This window comes from Aulonocara sp. 'chitande type north' Nkhata Bay, linkage group LG16 (assembly GCF_057382095.1).
Source record: "Aulonocara sp. 'chitande type north' Nkhata Bay isolate Kocher_YH1m ecotype deep benthic linkage group LG16, A_spYH_male_GT1.1, whole genome shotgun sequence".
NCBI classification, from domain to species: domain Eukaryota; kingdom Metazoa; phylum Chordata; class Actinopteri; order Cichliformes; family Cichlidae; genus Aulonocara; species Aulonocara sp. 'chitande type north' Nkhata Bay.
The window spans coordinates 27,048,328-27,060,868 of record NC_141359.1 but is presented as its reverse complement, the minus strand read 5'-3'; the positions used below and the strand labels follow the sequence as shown (position 1 = coordinate 27,060,868).

Genomic DNA, 12,541 nt, shown 5'->3' with positions numbered 1-12,541 from the left:
TTTGTTTTTTTACAAAAACCTATTCTGTTACAAAATAATGGTATATGGAGATTACTTTGACACAGTTAAACATGTGGCAAACCAAAAACAAAACCCCCATGGAAACGCCCTTCCCAATGGCAGAAGTGTATCCCCAGTACAGCTCCAGAGGGACAACGAAGTCACAGGCTTTGCTCCAGCCTCCAAACCCACATTAAAGATGCATATACGTCCTTAAGAAGGCCGATCCTGCAATTCACCAAAGCATGAAGAAGCAAGTTCTTGTCTGGTATCAGACACAATCAGGCAACCCCAGAAGAAACCTGTCCATGTCTCAAAACAAATTGTTAGGTTGATGGTTCAAATGTTGCGTTGATGTATATTTACATCTTCAGTTCAATTTTATTCATATATTACTAAATCACAACAACGGCCACCTCAATGAGCTTTAAATTACAAGAAAAACTCTTTGTTCTCCAAAACTCATTTTAACAGGAAGAAACCTCCTGCAGTTCAGGGTGAGTGGAGGGAGACAGGACAAAAAATACTGTGAAAATCTCAAACATGTTATTTTGTGAGATTAACAGAATTTATCCACAAGCACAAAAAGTGTCAGAGCTTTTTAAAATTGTTTTTTAAATAATTAAAATGTGAAAAAAAGGAAAAAAAACTGACAAGTATTTTCAATTATTTTAACCCCAAGATCCTGACAGCACCTAAGCCCTGTGAAAACCTTGAGTTTGCCTTTGTTTTCCTTTACAAAAGAGTCGGGTAGCCCCAGGGCTTTTATTACAATCTCATGTGATTTTCCTTGTCCTATCTGAAGAGGCGTTATCAGCATTTGGCAAATATCTGCCTCACATTTTTAACGTTTTGACAGCCACTTCAGCTGTGCCCCCACACTGTCACAGTACAGAATCTGTCTGACTGGATGGGAAACTTTTATTTCAATGCCAAATTTGCTTTAGGTGCTTTAAGTGAACTAAAGATGCACTAGCTCGTAAAAGAATATACTTCAGACCCGTCCCTGTTTACATGCTACAACTTGAAAACATGGTAAACAACAGATTAAAATGTGGACATCATAACGCTACAAGTGCTTATTAAATTATTTATCCTACGGTTGGATAAAACCTTCAATAACGGCACCAGGCTGCTAAGTTCAAACAACATGTCCCACAGCAGCCGTAGTGTAATTGTATTGTTTGTTTTTATTTTTAAGAGTCTGTGCAGCAGATATTACATACCATGTGATGAAATGCAGCAATTACAACTTTCAGCCAAAAAAAGAAAGTCTCATAAAAAAATAAATAACTTGGATTTTATTGAGATGATTTACTGCCTTTTGCTTTTAGACACTAGTCGGTAATTATCAAATGCAGAAGGAGTCCCCATATTTTCTCGGTTATGCCTTAGGAGCTTTAAATGCAGTCCTGACTTGCCTTCGCTTTGCATCCCTGCTTTCTTTCTGGCTAAAGTTACGTGCTGAGAAGTCTCTGAAGAGAAACAGAAGCACAGCTCACCTAAAACTGTCTGCCTGTTCGGAGCGAACAGGCTGAAAACACATTTTCTGGTATGTGAGTCGAGTCTGCCAAGTTAAGTTTTACACCTAAAAGAAAAAAAAAGAAGCTTGCCTTTAGCCCCAACAATAAAAAAGAAATGAAACAAGCTGGTTCGTTTCTTGTGTGTTACTTCCCTCTTATATTCCACAGGGACACCTAAGGGAATGAGGAAAAGACGAGGGGGTAACCAGCCTTGTTCTTGTAAAAGGCTGGGACAACCTGCTATGCTAGCCTTCTCTTTTGCTGTATGCAGCTGTGCCCTCCAGCAGTGGTCGGGGGATTTGTTAAGCCCTCTCCTCATGGTTAAGTTGATAGGTCACAGCACATTCCCGGCATTTTCTGTATGTTTATTTTTCACCAGGAAGGCTCACAATGCAGCTACAAAGGGCCGTGTTTGTCTTTGATCAGCGTATCACACCTGAGTGGGTCTAGACATTGACTGAACAGCGAGAAAAGAAAAATCAGAGTTTGTTTTTTGACTTTTCAGACAGCTCTCATTAGCTTTTATTCCAACATCAAAGTTGGGGTTTTTTTGGAATCCATCCCAAACTATTATCAGCGCAATCTAATTGGGCATCAATCTCTGCAACAAACAGCCCCAGAATCAAAATTTGACATTTTCTCAACAGCACATGCGGTCCTTATCATCCTTCCTCTTTACTGTTACTGACGTCTGATCGCCGTCTGGCCGGGTTCAGCAGACGCCACATGGTGCCGTCATGCTATGTAGGTTGAGCTCTGCAGGCTCCCGACCAGAAAGACTCAAAAGAAGCTGGTATGTGCCGACAGCGCTGACCAGACGCATCTCTGGAGTGAATTAGCATCACACATTTTACTTGAATGTGGAATTTTAAACACTGGCTGACTTAAAACAATCACAAAAGAAAAGGTGCTTCCACACAAGACAGTTCCACTCCTTATTATCCTGTGAATAAAATATCACCTGAAATACTCGACTTATTAGCTTACATCTTCATAAAGGCATTAATGAGTGCAGTGGATGAGATGTAGTGGTGTTGACGCTGTGTCAGAAGATTTTAACAGAAGCAGCCGATGTTACACAATGAATCTATGCATGAAAGGGTGCACGGGTAAGTACAGCTCTGATGTCTGGAAACGTGTTGTGAATATATTCAGCTGCAAATCAGAAGTCAAATATTAAGCACGAAGAATTCTGATCAAATAAAACAGCAAGAGTGATGAAAGGCTGTGTGGATGAACTGATGATTTCACCTTGGGCTCTGAATAACTTTGTACAGTGGGAAGGCTTTCGGCACAGCTCACTAACCTCACGCCTGCACACCCTTCAATACTCTGCAAGCAATTCACTTTGCACTTAGAAAACACTGCAGTAAAAGTGTTGTGGACACTGTGTTCTTGTGGAGGGAAAATTCATTATCTTTTGGAGGTTTAATTTACAGCATTTAGGGAGATAAAAGCTACCCGATGAGAACACGCTGCAATTATCCCACTTTCTGTCCTGAGCTGGTTTCTACCCCTAATGTGAAGCCGTGCCTTTGGCAGGAATCAAGCACACCCACATACAGACAGGTGAACTGGCAGGAAAGAATTTACACCAGAAAGCTGATTGAGGCATAACGAAAGCCTTTTGGGGCAGAAGAATCCAGTGGACAGAGCGTGAAAATTGCAACGTGTCCTTGAAGTAAGGCATGCGGCTTGTTTGGTCAGCAGATCTCCCTGGCACCAGTGCCTGCCGCACAGCCATGCTTTCTATGCACATGCCATTTCTTCAGCAGCAAGGACACATAAACTGAGTCACCGATAGCACCAAAGACACAATATCTGCCACACATCAAACAAAGGAAGCCATTCTGAACTTAAGGTGCAAAAAAAAAAAGAACACACCTTTATATCTATTTGTATTTTAACAGTGAGTAGCGCTTCTTAGCAGACTACAGAGCTCAGTGGAAGCTATAGGCAGGATGGTGTCATAGCTGGAAGCTGGCACCATTGCACACAGCTATGTAGGTAGTGGAATTAGACAGAAAAAAAAAACCCAAAACCCCCTAATGATCTTAGTGCACAGAGACGCGATATACAAGAGAGCACAAAAGCAGGACACTCAAGCTAACATAAAAACACAGGGAAACATACATTAGACTGTATGCAGCACATGCAGTAGCAGCCAGGTGAGCTGCCAGCATTTACCAATGTAAGTATAGCACAGCCTCTACTTTATAATAATTAATGAGCCCTGACCAGTGCAAAGGTCCAATGATTTCGGCTCTTTAATTAACTTTTTTTGGCTTCGTAATCTGATATATACCCACAAGAAATGCTAGAAAGTCCTTGTGGAACCAAGGCTCATCAGTCATCTTAGTAATGCCTCCAGTCAGCTATCTGAGCTTTCTAAATGAATGGATGAATGGAGAAAGAACTATTCTTTGCATTGCCACTGTCACTGGGAAAGAAAAACCTATACAATTAAATATGATTACAAATATACTTAAAATAGCATTTTTGGATTAAAATAGGTGTTAGTCCACCCCATAACATGCAAAACGTTAAACAATCCACAACCCACAGTGCACTGCAGATATAATCAAGGTCACTGCTTCATCATACCAGAGTGCTGAATACGACAAGTACACTTACATAATTCGTTGCAACAATAGCAAGCAGACATGCATGCCACACTACAGTTAAACCTTCATGAGCCTTAACTGTGCCCATGTGCCAATGCAACAACTAAATGGGCTCATTTGCTTCTCATTTCGGCTGCTGATTGGCACTTAATCTCTGATTAAGCGTAACGTTTCTATAAAACTGCAAAAAAAAAAAAAAAAAAAAAAAACACTCATCAATTTAGTTTTATGTTAATTAAAACAAGTCTACAGTCATTTGATCTTAATCGCAACATGCATTGGACGCTGCTGTATGTTGAGAGCTCCATACAGAAGATGGGTTTCACAGCGTGACCAAAATCAGCACTTTCTGCTATGAGTTTCAACCACAAGCAATAAAACACTGTTGAGACAGCACCAGTAAGTGTGTGTCATTTTATGGTTAAATCCATTACCAGAATCAAATGTCTCACCGAGATATTTGCTGAATGTGTTCAGAGACAGAGCGAGAAGCACTTGTGTGTTATCTGAGAACAAACTTTAAAATCCATCTAAGACAAAGTCTGTCCCAATCCTTCCACGGAGAAAACAGCAGGGAATTTAAAAGAATGGTAAAACGTCACAATATTAACATGTATTAAAATTGTACTGACTGTTATTAATAAACATCAGTTGCACTTACAGAAACTGAAAGCATTATAACTCTAACACAGAGTGACACCAAGATTACAGAGCTGTTGAAAATGTAACAATGTACACTCATCCACAGCTGAAAAAACAAGTGGAGGAAAAGGTCATATTTTAGATATTACATTCACACACTACATCTATTAAATATTCAGAACTCCCATAAAAGACAAGAGTCAGGATGTTGAGACGTATTTAAAAAACAAAACAAAACAAAAAAAAAGGACCTACAGTAGAGAGGAACAAAGCAGACTGGTATGACAATAGCTGCTTCTGTGGATCATTGCTGGTTTAAATGAAAAACACAGCTATGTGGTTTTGCATCCCATAAATAGAAAGGACCACCTCGACAAAGCATTCAGAGACACAAGCCGAGAGCAAACAGACTGGCATAAGCAGGGGGGTCTGTACATAAGAGCAGCGGGAGAATCCGAAGCTCTGCTGTGCTCTGAGGCACACCCGTGAAATATTTATGACCCACCACGTTCCACGCTCCACCACAGCAGGGGCACAGCTAAAGCAAAGCTGCCTCTCCATCCGCGAGCTGGACTTTGGAGCAGCTACCGCAACCTGCTAGATCACTCCAAAGCTCAACATTTTTCTCCTTTGGATCCTATTACAGAGCAAACTGGGAACCGTGTACAAAGCCCTCTAATCGCCCCAAATCCTACATGTTCTCGAAGCTCTTAGCATACAGCGTGATCCCATATTTATCTGATGTTTGGTTCTGCTCAACAATAGGCTGAACTCCATGTTTCTTTCTTCATGAGTCGGGCGGCGGGACCACAAGTGACCACAGTAAGCCGTGACTCAGGAGAATTAAGTGGGCTCACCCCTCAGTGAGTGGTCTTTCGTTAACAAAACCTCAGAGCCAGCTCACAGGGGTTTCCTGTACACTCATACTTTCCAAAGAGGTTCTGTTTTACAAAAGCGCTGGCCACCAAAGCTACTCACTCTCCACACCATTATTTTGCTCCATATTGGGATCACGGTTACTGCGATTTTGCTCCTTACTGGACTTCTCGTCCTGTCTCGTTGTCTCAAGCTAAATTAAACCTACCACAGCCAGTAGGGGAGATAGTTTGAGGGGGTGTTTAGAGAAAGATGAAACCGCTGCAAAAAAAAAAAAAATGCAGAAAATAATTGTTTTATCTCATTTTTAGCGTTTCATAAATTCCGGAAGCCATAACTGTAATCCATCCGTCCATTTCCTTAACCACTTATCCGAGTGAGAGTTGCAGACGGAGGCTGGAGCCCGTCCCAACTGACCAACTCTCAGCTAGTTTCCTTCTAACATGTATCTCAGTGTAGTTACAATGTGTGCTTTTGACGGCTACAATCCTCTGGGAAATTGGAAAAATCTCTCACAACAGCAACTTTCGGTGGCTCGTTTTGTTCTCCATCACAGACACATTTGTTTCGTCTCTGTCCTCTCTGGCCGTTTCCACTCTGTCAAGTGCTGTAATGCGGTCTTGCCATTACTGTTTAGGGAGAATTTACTGCTGCTTGTTTTGACGCAGTGCATCCCCGCTCTGCAGCACAAGTGGCAGAATTGTCAGGTAAAAATGAGACTGTAGAGATGCAAAATTGAAATTGATTAATTGTGCAGCCTTTCATTAAGGCATATTTTGAGGGAGGGAATGGTGACAAAGTAAAGGTTTTTATCCATTAGCAGCGATTAGATGCAAACAACTCGTCATTACACCAGCAAGCCTTTGCTTGTGCCATTGGTTGACAGGCAAGTGTGAGCTTAATCGTCACCATCTCATTACTTCTTTACTACTTGACAGGGCAGTGCCTGATCACCTCTTTACCTGCGAGACTAAAGTTTCCTCTTATCTAAATGACTGGATAAATCGTTAATCTTTAATGATCTTCAGGGGTAATTGGGTCAGGACAGCGACTGAAACTAGAATATAGGTAAAAAAGTAGAACAAATTAAAAGAAAACCATGGCTTGCTGAACTGTGATAAGCACTTTTTTAAAATTGTGTTTGCAGAAAGCATTAGCCACACTTGTGCTGCTGGATCTTCCAAACACCTCAAAACTTCTACAAAGGTTTCAATGAGTCTAAACACTTATAAAAGAAGTGAGACGACATTTAAACTACCAGCAAAACTTGCCACGCACGTCTGTAAATGTTTACTGAAAGGGAGCAGGCAAGGAAAGCACAATGACCAACCAAGAGTTTGGCAGTTTCCCAGCAAACACCAGCAAGCACTGGACTAAAAAAGACTTCGTAATCAGAGGGTTTAGAGAGCAAAGAGAGGAGGAGGGCAGAAAAGCAGGGAATGATAGAGTGACCCTATGAATTACTCAGCAGACACGTCTTTCTCCCTCTTTCCTCCCTGCAGGAGATAATGGGGATCATTCGTCTTCTTGCCCTCCTTTAAGCCCCATCTCTTGGCCACTGATCTGCATCCAGGTCAGCAGAGAAACAACACAGGTCCGTTTTAATGATGTGTAGAATTTGGTGGGAGGAGAAGCAGCACTTTTGAAAAAGCTACGTGTCTCACAAAGCCAGCCTACATAAAGACTGAAGGCCGAAAACAAAACACAGTTTCTCAATCAGCTTCGTACTGCAAGTTTGATGAAAGTTGGAAAGTCTGATGACACCACACTTATCTCTGTAGAGCCGTTTTCACACACGCAATGAAGCCTGAACTTTTCAGAGAACACATTAGCTGAACTTCTCTCGCTGCTACGAATTCTGTGATAGGCAAAAGAGCCCACATGAGAAAGGAAGGGGTAAGCGTTCTGTTATATAGACAGCAAGCGTGTGGGCGCCGTGTATGATGCCTCCCCTGCACTCTAACCGGGCAGCTCCCTCAAAAACACGTCAAGATCAGACTATTCCCTGCTGTTGCCACACTTGGGATAGAACAACTGTGGAAAATATCCAGATGTGACTCCCGTGTATCTGTCTGAGGTCTACATGAGAGAAAGAGCAGAAATAGCAGCAACCAGAATGGATCTGGCTTTAAAGCACCAACATCTGGCTACCAGTAGCTATATTGCTGGAGATGCTTTAAGCTTTGAATGTCACTGGTTTAGTCATGAATTTCATGGAGGAATGCTAAGAATCGCACTTTTACTGACTTTAAACCACTTTCACATTTTATCCAGAGTTTAAGTAAGTCAGTGTGTTCACTTATCCTGCTCCAGCGGAGAAGCCTCAAGTCTGCACTGCAGAGCATTTTCCAATTATTAAAATATATGGGCCTTTTGAATAAGGAAACATCGCTGAAGTACGCTGCATATTCGCAATATTAAAGGGACAGAGAAAGAGTTACTTAGGCGACATTTTCCATGAAAAACAAAATCGGCTGAGGACACCAGCAGAGTGAAATCAAGCATTTCTGAACACGTACTCACTGTGATCCAAATACAAGATTTGAAAATATGAGAATCAATGCATCTCTGGAGAAAACAGTTTTTATTATAAGCTCAATCAGAGTGCACAGATTGTTTATTTCACACATCAGCAGGCCTAAGATGCTGACACTGGAATATCATCTCATGCTATCCAAACAGCTAGCTGCAGACAAACTGCTTAAGAAAACATACATGACGCATCTATTCAGCTTCATGAATTATACAATGCTAGTGCTCCCTCTCCCTCACAAGGACACACACAACTGTTGGCACTCTCGTGCATGGTAAAAAAAAACAAAACAAAACATCAAGATGCGTCTCGCCAACAGACATAGACGTGCCTCATGAGAAGTCCCAGAGAGAAGAGCTCAATGAACAGGATAGAAAACCTGTGCGACTCTCAAGTTCTCATCTACTTCTCATAAAATGAGTCATTTACTGAGCCCTGAGCCAGGATGGCAGAGGGGAGGTGACTGAGGAGCAACATCACAAGGTGAAAAGTTCACAGCAGCACACAGGGATATGCAGAGAGAAGGGGAAAATAAATGACATTCCCTTTTCTTTGATGTGAGAGAAAATAGAGAAAATACAGAGGTGAGGAGAGAAAGTGAGACCGAGCGGGTGGGGGGAGCAGGAGAGACAACAGCGTGTATCAGTGGAAGAGAAGCTAGAGGAGATAGAGCTATCAGAGCTTCAACATGGCAGGATGTGACATTTGGAGAGCAGGAAGAGGAAACTGGACAGATATAGATTAGTTTGGTGGCTGCTCCTGAAAACATGTCTATCCCATTAGAGGGTTTGGGTCGCAGTTAATGTGCTTATCAAAGCATGCACCTCGGGTGTACTCCTGAACCCGGCGTGATGCTGCTGCACGACACACAGGAAGAGAAGACTCAGTCCAGATTTTGACTTTTGACTTTCTGATCAGTGGGTTTTCTTTTACTTCACGCCATTTTTTTTTTCCAAGTTTATAGAGTTAACATCTTCTCCAGAGTTGATGGGAAAAGAGGTCCCACCCTGGGGTCAAATTCCAAATCTAATCAGACTTGAAGTAGGTCATTAATTAGTCAGACTTTGCTGCAGCTCGGCTAATTTCGCCACGTGAGAAATAAAGAAGTGGAGCTCAACAATGAGTCTCATTGAATTAACAGGAAACAATGGAAACTGTTGGTGAGAACAAGAGTCTTTTTCATCAAAAGCACTGCACATGAATATAAGCCCATCTTTATTTACTCTGTGCCGAGCTACGTGCCAATGCTTCAGTGTAATGATCACCAAATATGAGGAAGTTTAGGAGCTGTTTACAGAAAATATCAAGCGAATTTCAAGCTGCAACATTTAAAATTTCTTTAACTCGCTTCACTAGTAGTGAAATTAAATTTTTATGGATATAACCGCCAATAAAAACTCATTACTACCTTCTTATTGGAGACTATTATAACTGTTACAGTCTGTGCTGCAGAAACCTTAACTTTTATAAGTATTTGCAAGCAACCAACAAAGACTGAAAACCATCATGATTGGTCTAAAAGATTAAAAAACAAAAAAGATTCATAAAAAAAAAATCACCTAAAAGTAAAATATAAAACCAAAATAATTGAGCAAATGATGAGATTTCAGCTTGTTCTAACTTTTTCTTTGCTTGGGTTTATAATTAAGAACTAATATAGCGTCAAACAGAAGACACGCCTACAAGTGCGACTTAAGCACAGTAATAAAACAAACAAGCAAATGAACAAGGAGCAATATCCACAAAACAAAATCACCCACATGCTTACTTTTCCCCTTCATTACACTTATTGGCACATATTTGAATAAATTGGCCAGCTTGTTAGGGTCAGGGTGTTAAGTGAGGCCTCTGACTTTGTAACTTACTTTTTCTACACCTTTTCAAATCTTTCCTCAGACCCTTTGGTGTTATGCTCTCACATATCAGTATCATGGGTGTGTCGGTGCATCTGTTAGGACAGAGCCACCCGATCAAATACTTGGAGTCGTAACTGTGTGGTATTTAAAAACTTCGGCACTGCCTTCATTATTAGGGAAACAAAACGCTGTCTGGTCTGGTTTAATGTGACCCGTCCCTGAGCAGTAGTCACCAGCCAAACTAAGGCAGAAGTTCAGTTTGATGCAAGATTCTTTGGATTGTTTTTTTCTGGTGATGCTGGCATATTTTCAAACACGAGTACAAAACCCAGATAAAAGGGCGGTGGTTCTGATTGCTGTCACACGCGTGGATAATGCGTAAAGCGCGCTCCGGGCCACTCGCTGTGCTAGTTTGTGTACATGTTGTTGGCAACTTACCCTCCGACAGCTCCAGTTCCAGCTCCGCCAGCTTCTCCCGGACCTCAGCAGGCAGGGTCATAGCGAGAGCCGGCGTGGGCTCTAACATCATCGTCAGCAGCCCGGTGGAGCTCCTCTCAGCCATGGTGGTCCAGCACGAAGGGCGAACGGATCCACTGGTGCCCGGTGAGGAGAGGACAATGCGACCAAGCCCAGAAGATTATCAATGAAACAACAACAGCCCCTCCTCACCTCACTTGGTTCAGGCTCAGAGCAAATAGGGTGTTGGTGCCTCCTCTCCCGTGTGGCTGCAACGTCGCACAGATGTGTGAGAAATGTCTCCAAACGTCATGACACGGCTAGCTGCGGGGCTAGCAGACACACCTGGATCCGTGTTTCCATGTAGGGTGTTGGGACAGGGCCTTGCCAGCGTCTCCCAGCCTCTAGTCTGTCCCTCCTCGGCACTGTCGGCGGCTGCCTGCCCTCAACTGTGGAGGGAACTCATTCAACTCCTCGCTCGCTTCCCACGGCGCAGTCGCCATTGCATCATAGCAACAGCAGCCCCAACCGTGCGCGTTCACGAGGCCCCCACTCGTGCGCTTGCACGGTGCATGTTTGTGCGCCGCCTGCTCCTCCGCGTACAGCTCGCCTGCCTCCTGCTGTCACCCAGCGGTTTCGTGGCACACATTATGACCTTTACCTTTACTGGATTTCTTTTGTGTGTTTCATTTCCGTACGTTGTCTTTCTTTTCATACATAAAAAAACAAACAAAAAAACAGCTAATTTTGATGAAGCTTTGTGAAGAGGTGGAACACGTGCTGAAGGGAGCTGAAGTTTTGATTTAAGTGTCTGCGCTTAAAGATTAAAGTTCAAGCGCTGAAAGAAATGTAAATGTTACACTTAGAAATCCACTGAGCTAAAAGTGGAAGCTGGAGTGGAATTCTTGAAATAAATCACTGGCGGTTCAAGTGGGCTTTCAGCTATAGAAGCATTATATTATAAGGCATATAAAGCATTATAAGGTAACATATAGATAGATGTGGACATTCTGTATATTATTCGTCTGTGTATAACCAACTGACATTTTAGGCTCTAAAGGAAGCAGGAAGAAGTATAACCTTATATGATCTTATCTCTCCTTCCTTTCTTATGACAGCAACATTCCTCTCATTTTTAAATGGCCAGCCAATGGCTTCTATACGCATACAGGTGCATTCATGCCTGCACATTCATATGCATACAACAAAGATATACAGTTAAACATACCTGTACCACAGCCACAGACACCATTACACTCACAGACCTACATAATCTGTGTTCCATTGTTTTATATTTATACTACAATATTTATGTATGTAGTCTTTCTCTCTGTGTGCCTGTGTGCATATATGTACATTTACCTTCAAATACCTCTGTACATTCACATATAGACATTCAAAGTATATTTAATTAATTTTTAAAAAATAGTTTGTTAAACTAGAAAATGTTTCATCATTGCTTCATAGCGTTTTTCATACTATTCCAGTAAATAAAGTTCATATGGCAGCACTCAAGGCTGGAAGCCTGGAGAGGTCAGCATCATCAAACCTAGTCCTGCTTCCAGAGCTTCACTTCGTACTGCTGTACTTCGCCTTTACAGAACCACAGCATATTTCATTATATTTATGTATACTTTCATTTTTTACATGTAGCATAACTGATATTGGAAGACAGAATCTGCAGTGTGCAGCTGCACATGGTTTGTGATTTTCTTGCAGAAGTGCCTGTCAGCGTTACTGAGACCAGTGGATCCAACTTTGATGCTCCCAGCAGGTTCTAAAGTGGACAGTACCACAGTGTCTGTGAAAAAGAGGTCAACATATGTCATAAAGAGAAAAATAATTACGCGTTAATTTCACATTGATGGCAATTGTGCGCAGAATCTTTAAAAAGCGTAATGAGGGGTCTTTAAGGTTGGATTTGTAGACTATTTATTTTATTTGCAGAACTCTTTGTTCAAAGTGGAGGCATGGGCATTTACATTTACATAACATGTGATGTCACTGCTTTTCTGTGATTCCAGAGTTTCT

At 41.9% G+C, this 12,541-nt stretch overlaps 1 protein-coding gene across 7 annotated transcripts in view; it reads right to left on the bottom strand.

Moving 5' to 3' along the window:
* LOC147311717 (disco-interacting protein 2 homolog A-like) overlaps positions 1–11,045 on the bottom strand; it is a 90,664-nt gene extending 79,619 nt beyond the window's left edge. For 6 of the 7 annotated variants that reach the window (XM_086267779.1, XM_086267778.1, XM_086267781.1 and 3 more), the window contains exon 1: positions 10,493–11,044. In XM_086267779.1, the coding sequence (XP_086123905.1) occupies positions 10,493–10,616 (124 nt within the window). In that variant the 5' untranslated portion in view covers positions 10,617–11,044. Of the gene's footprint in view, positions 1–10,492 lie in introns of all 7 variants that reach the window. The other variant, XM_086267777.1, reaches the window with a different exon arrangement.
* Between the last annotated feature and the right edge of the window lie 1,496 nt (positions 11,046–12,541).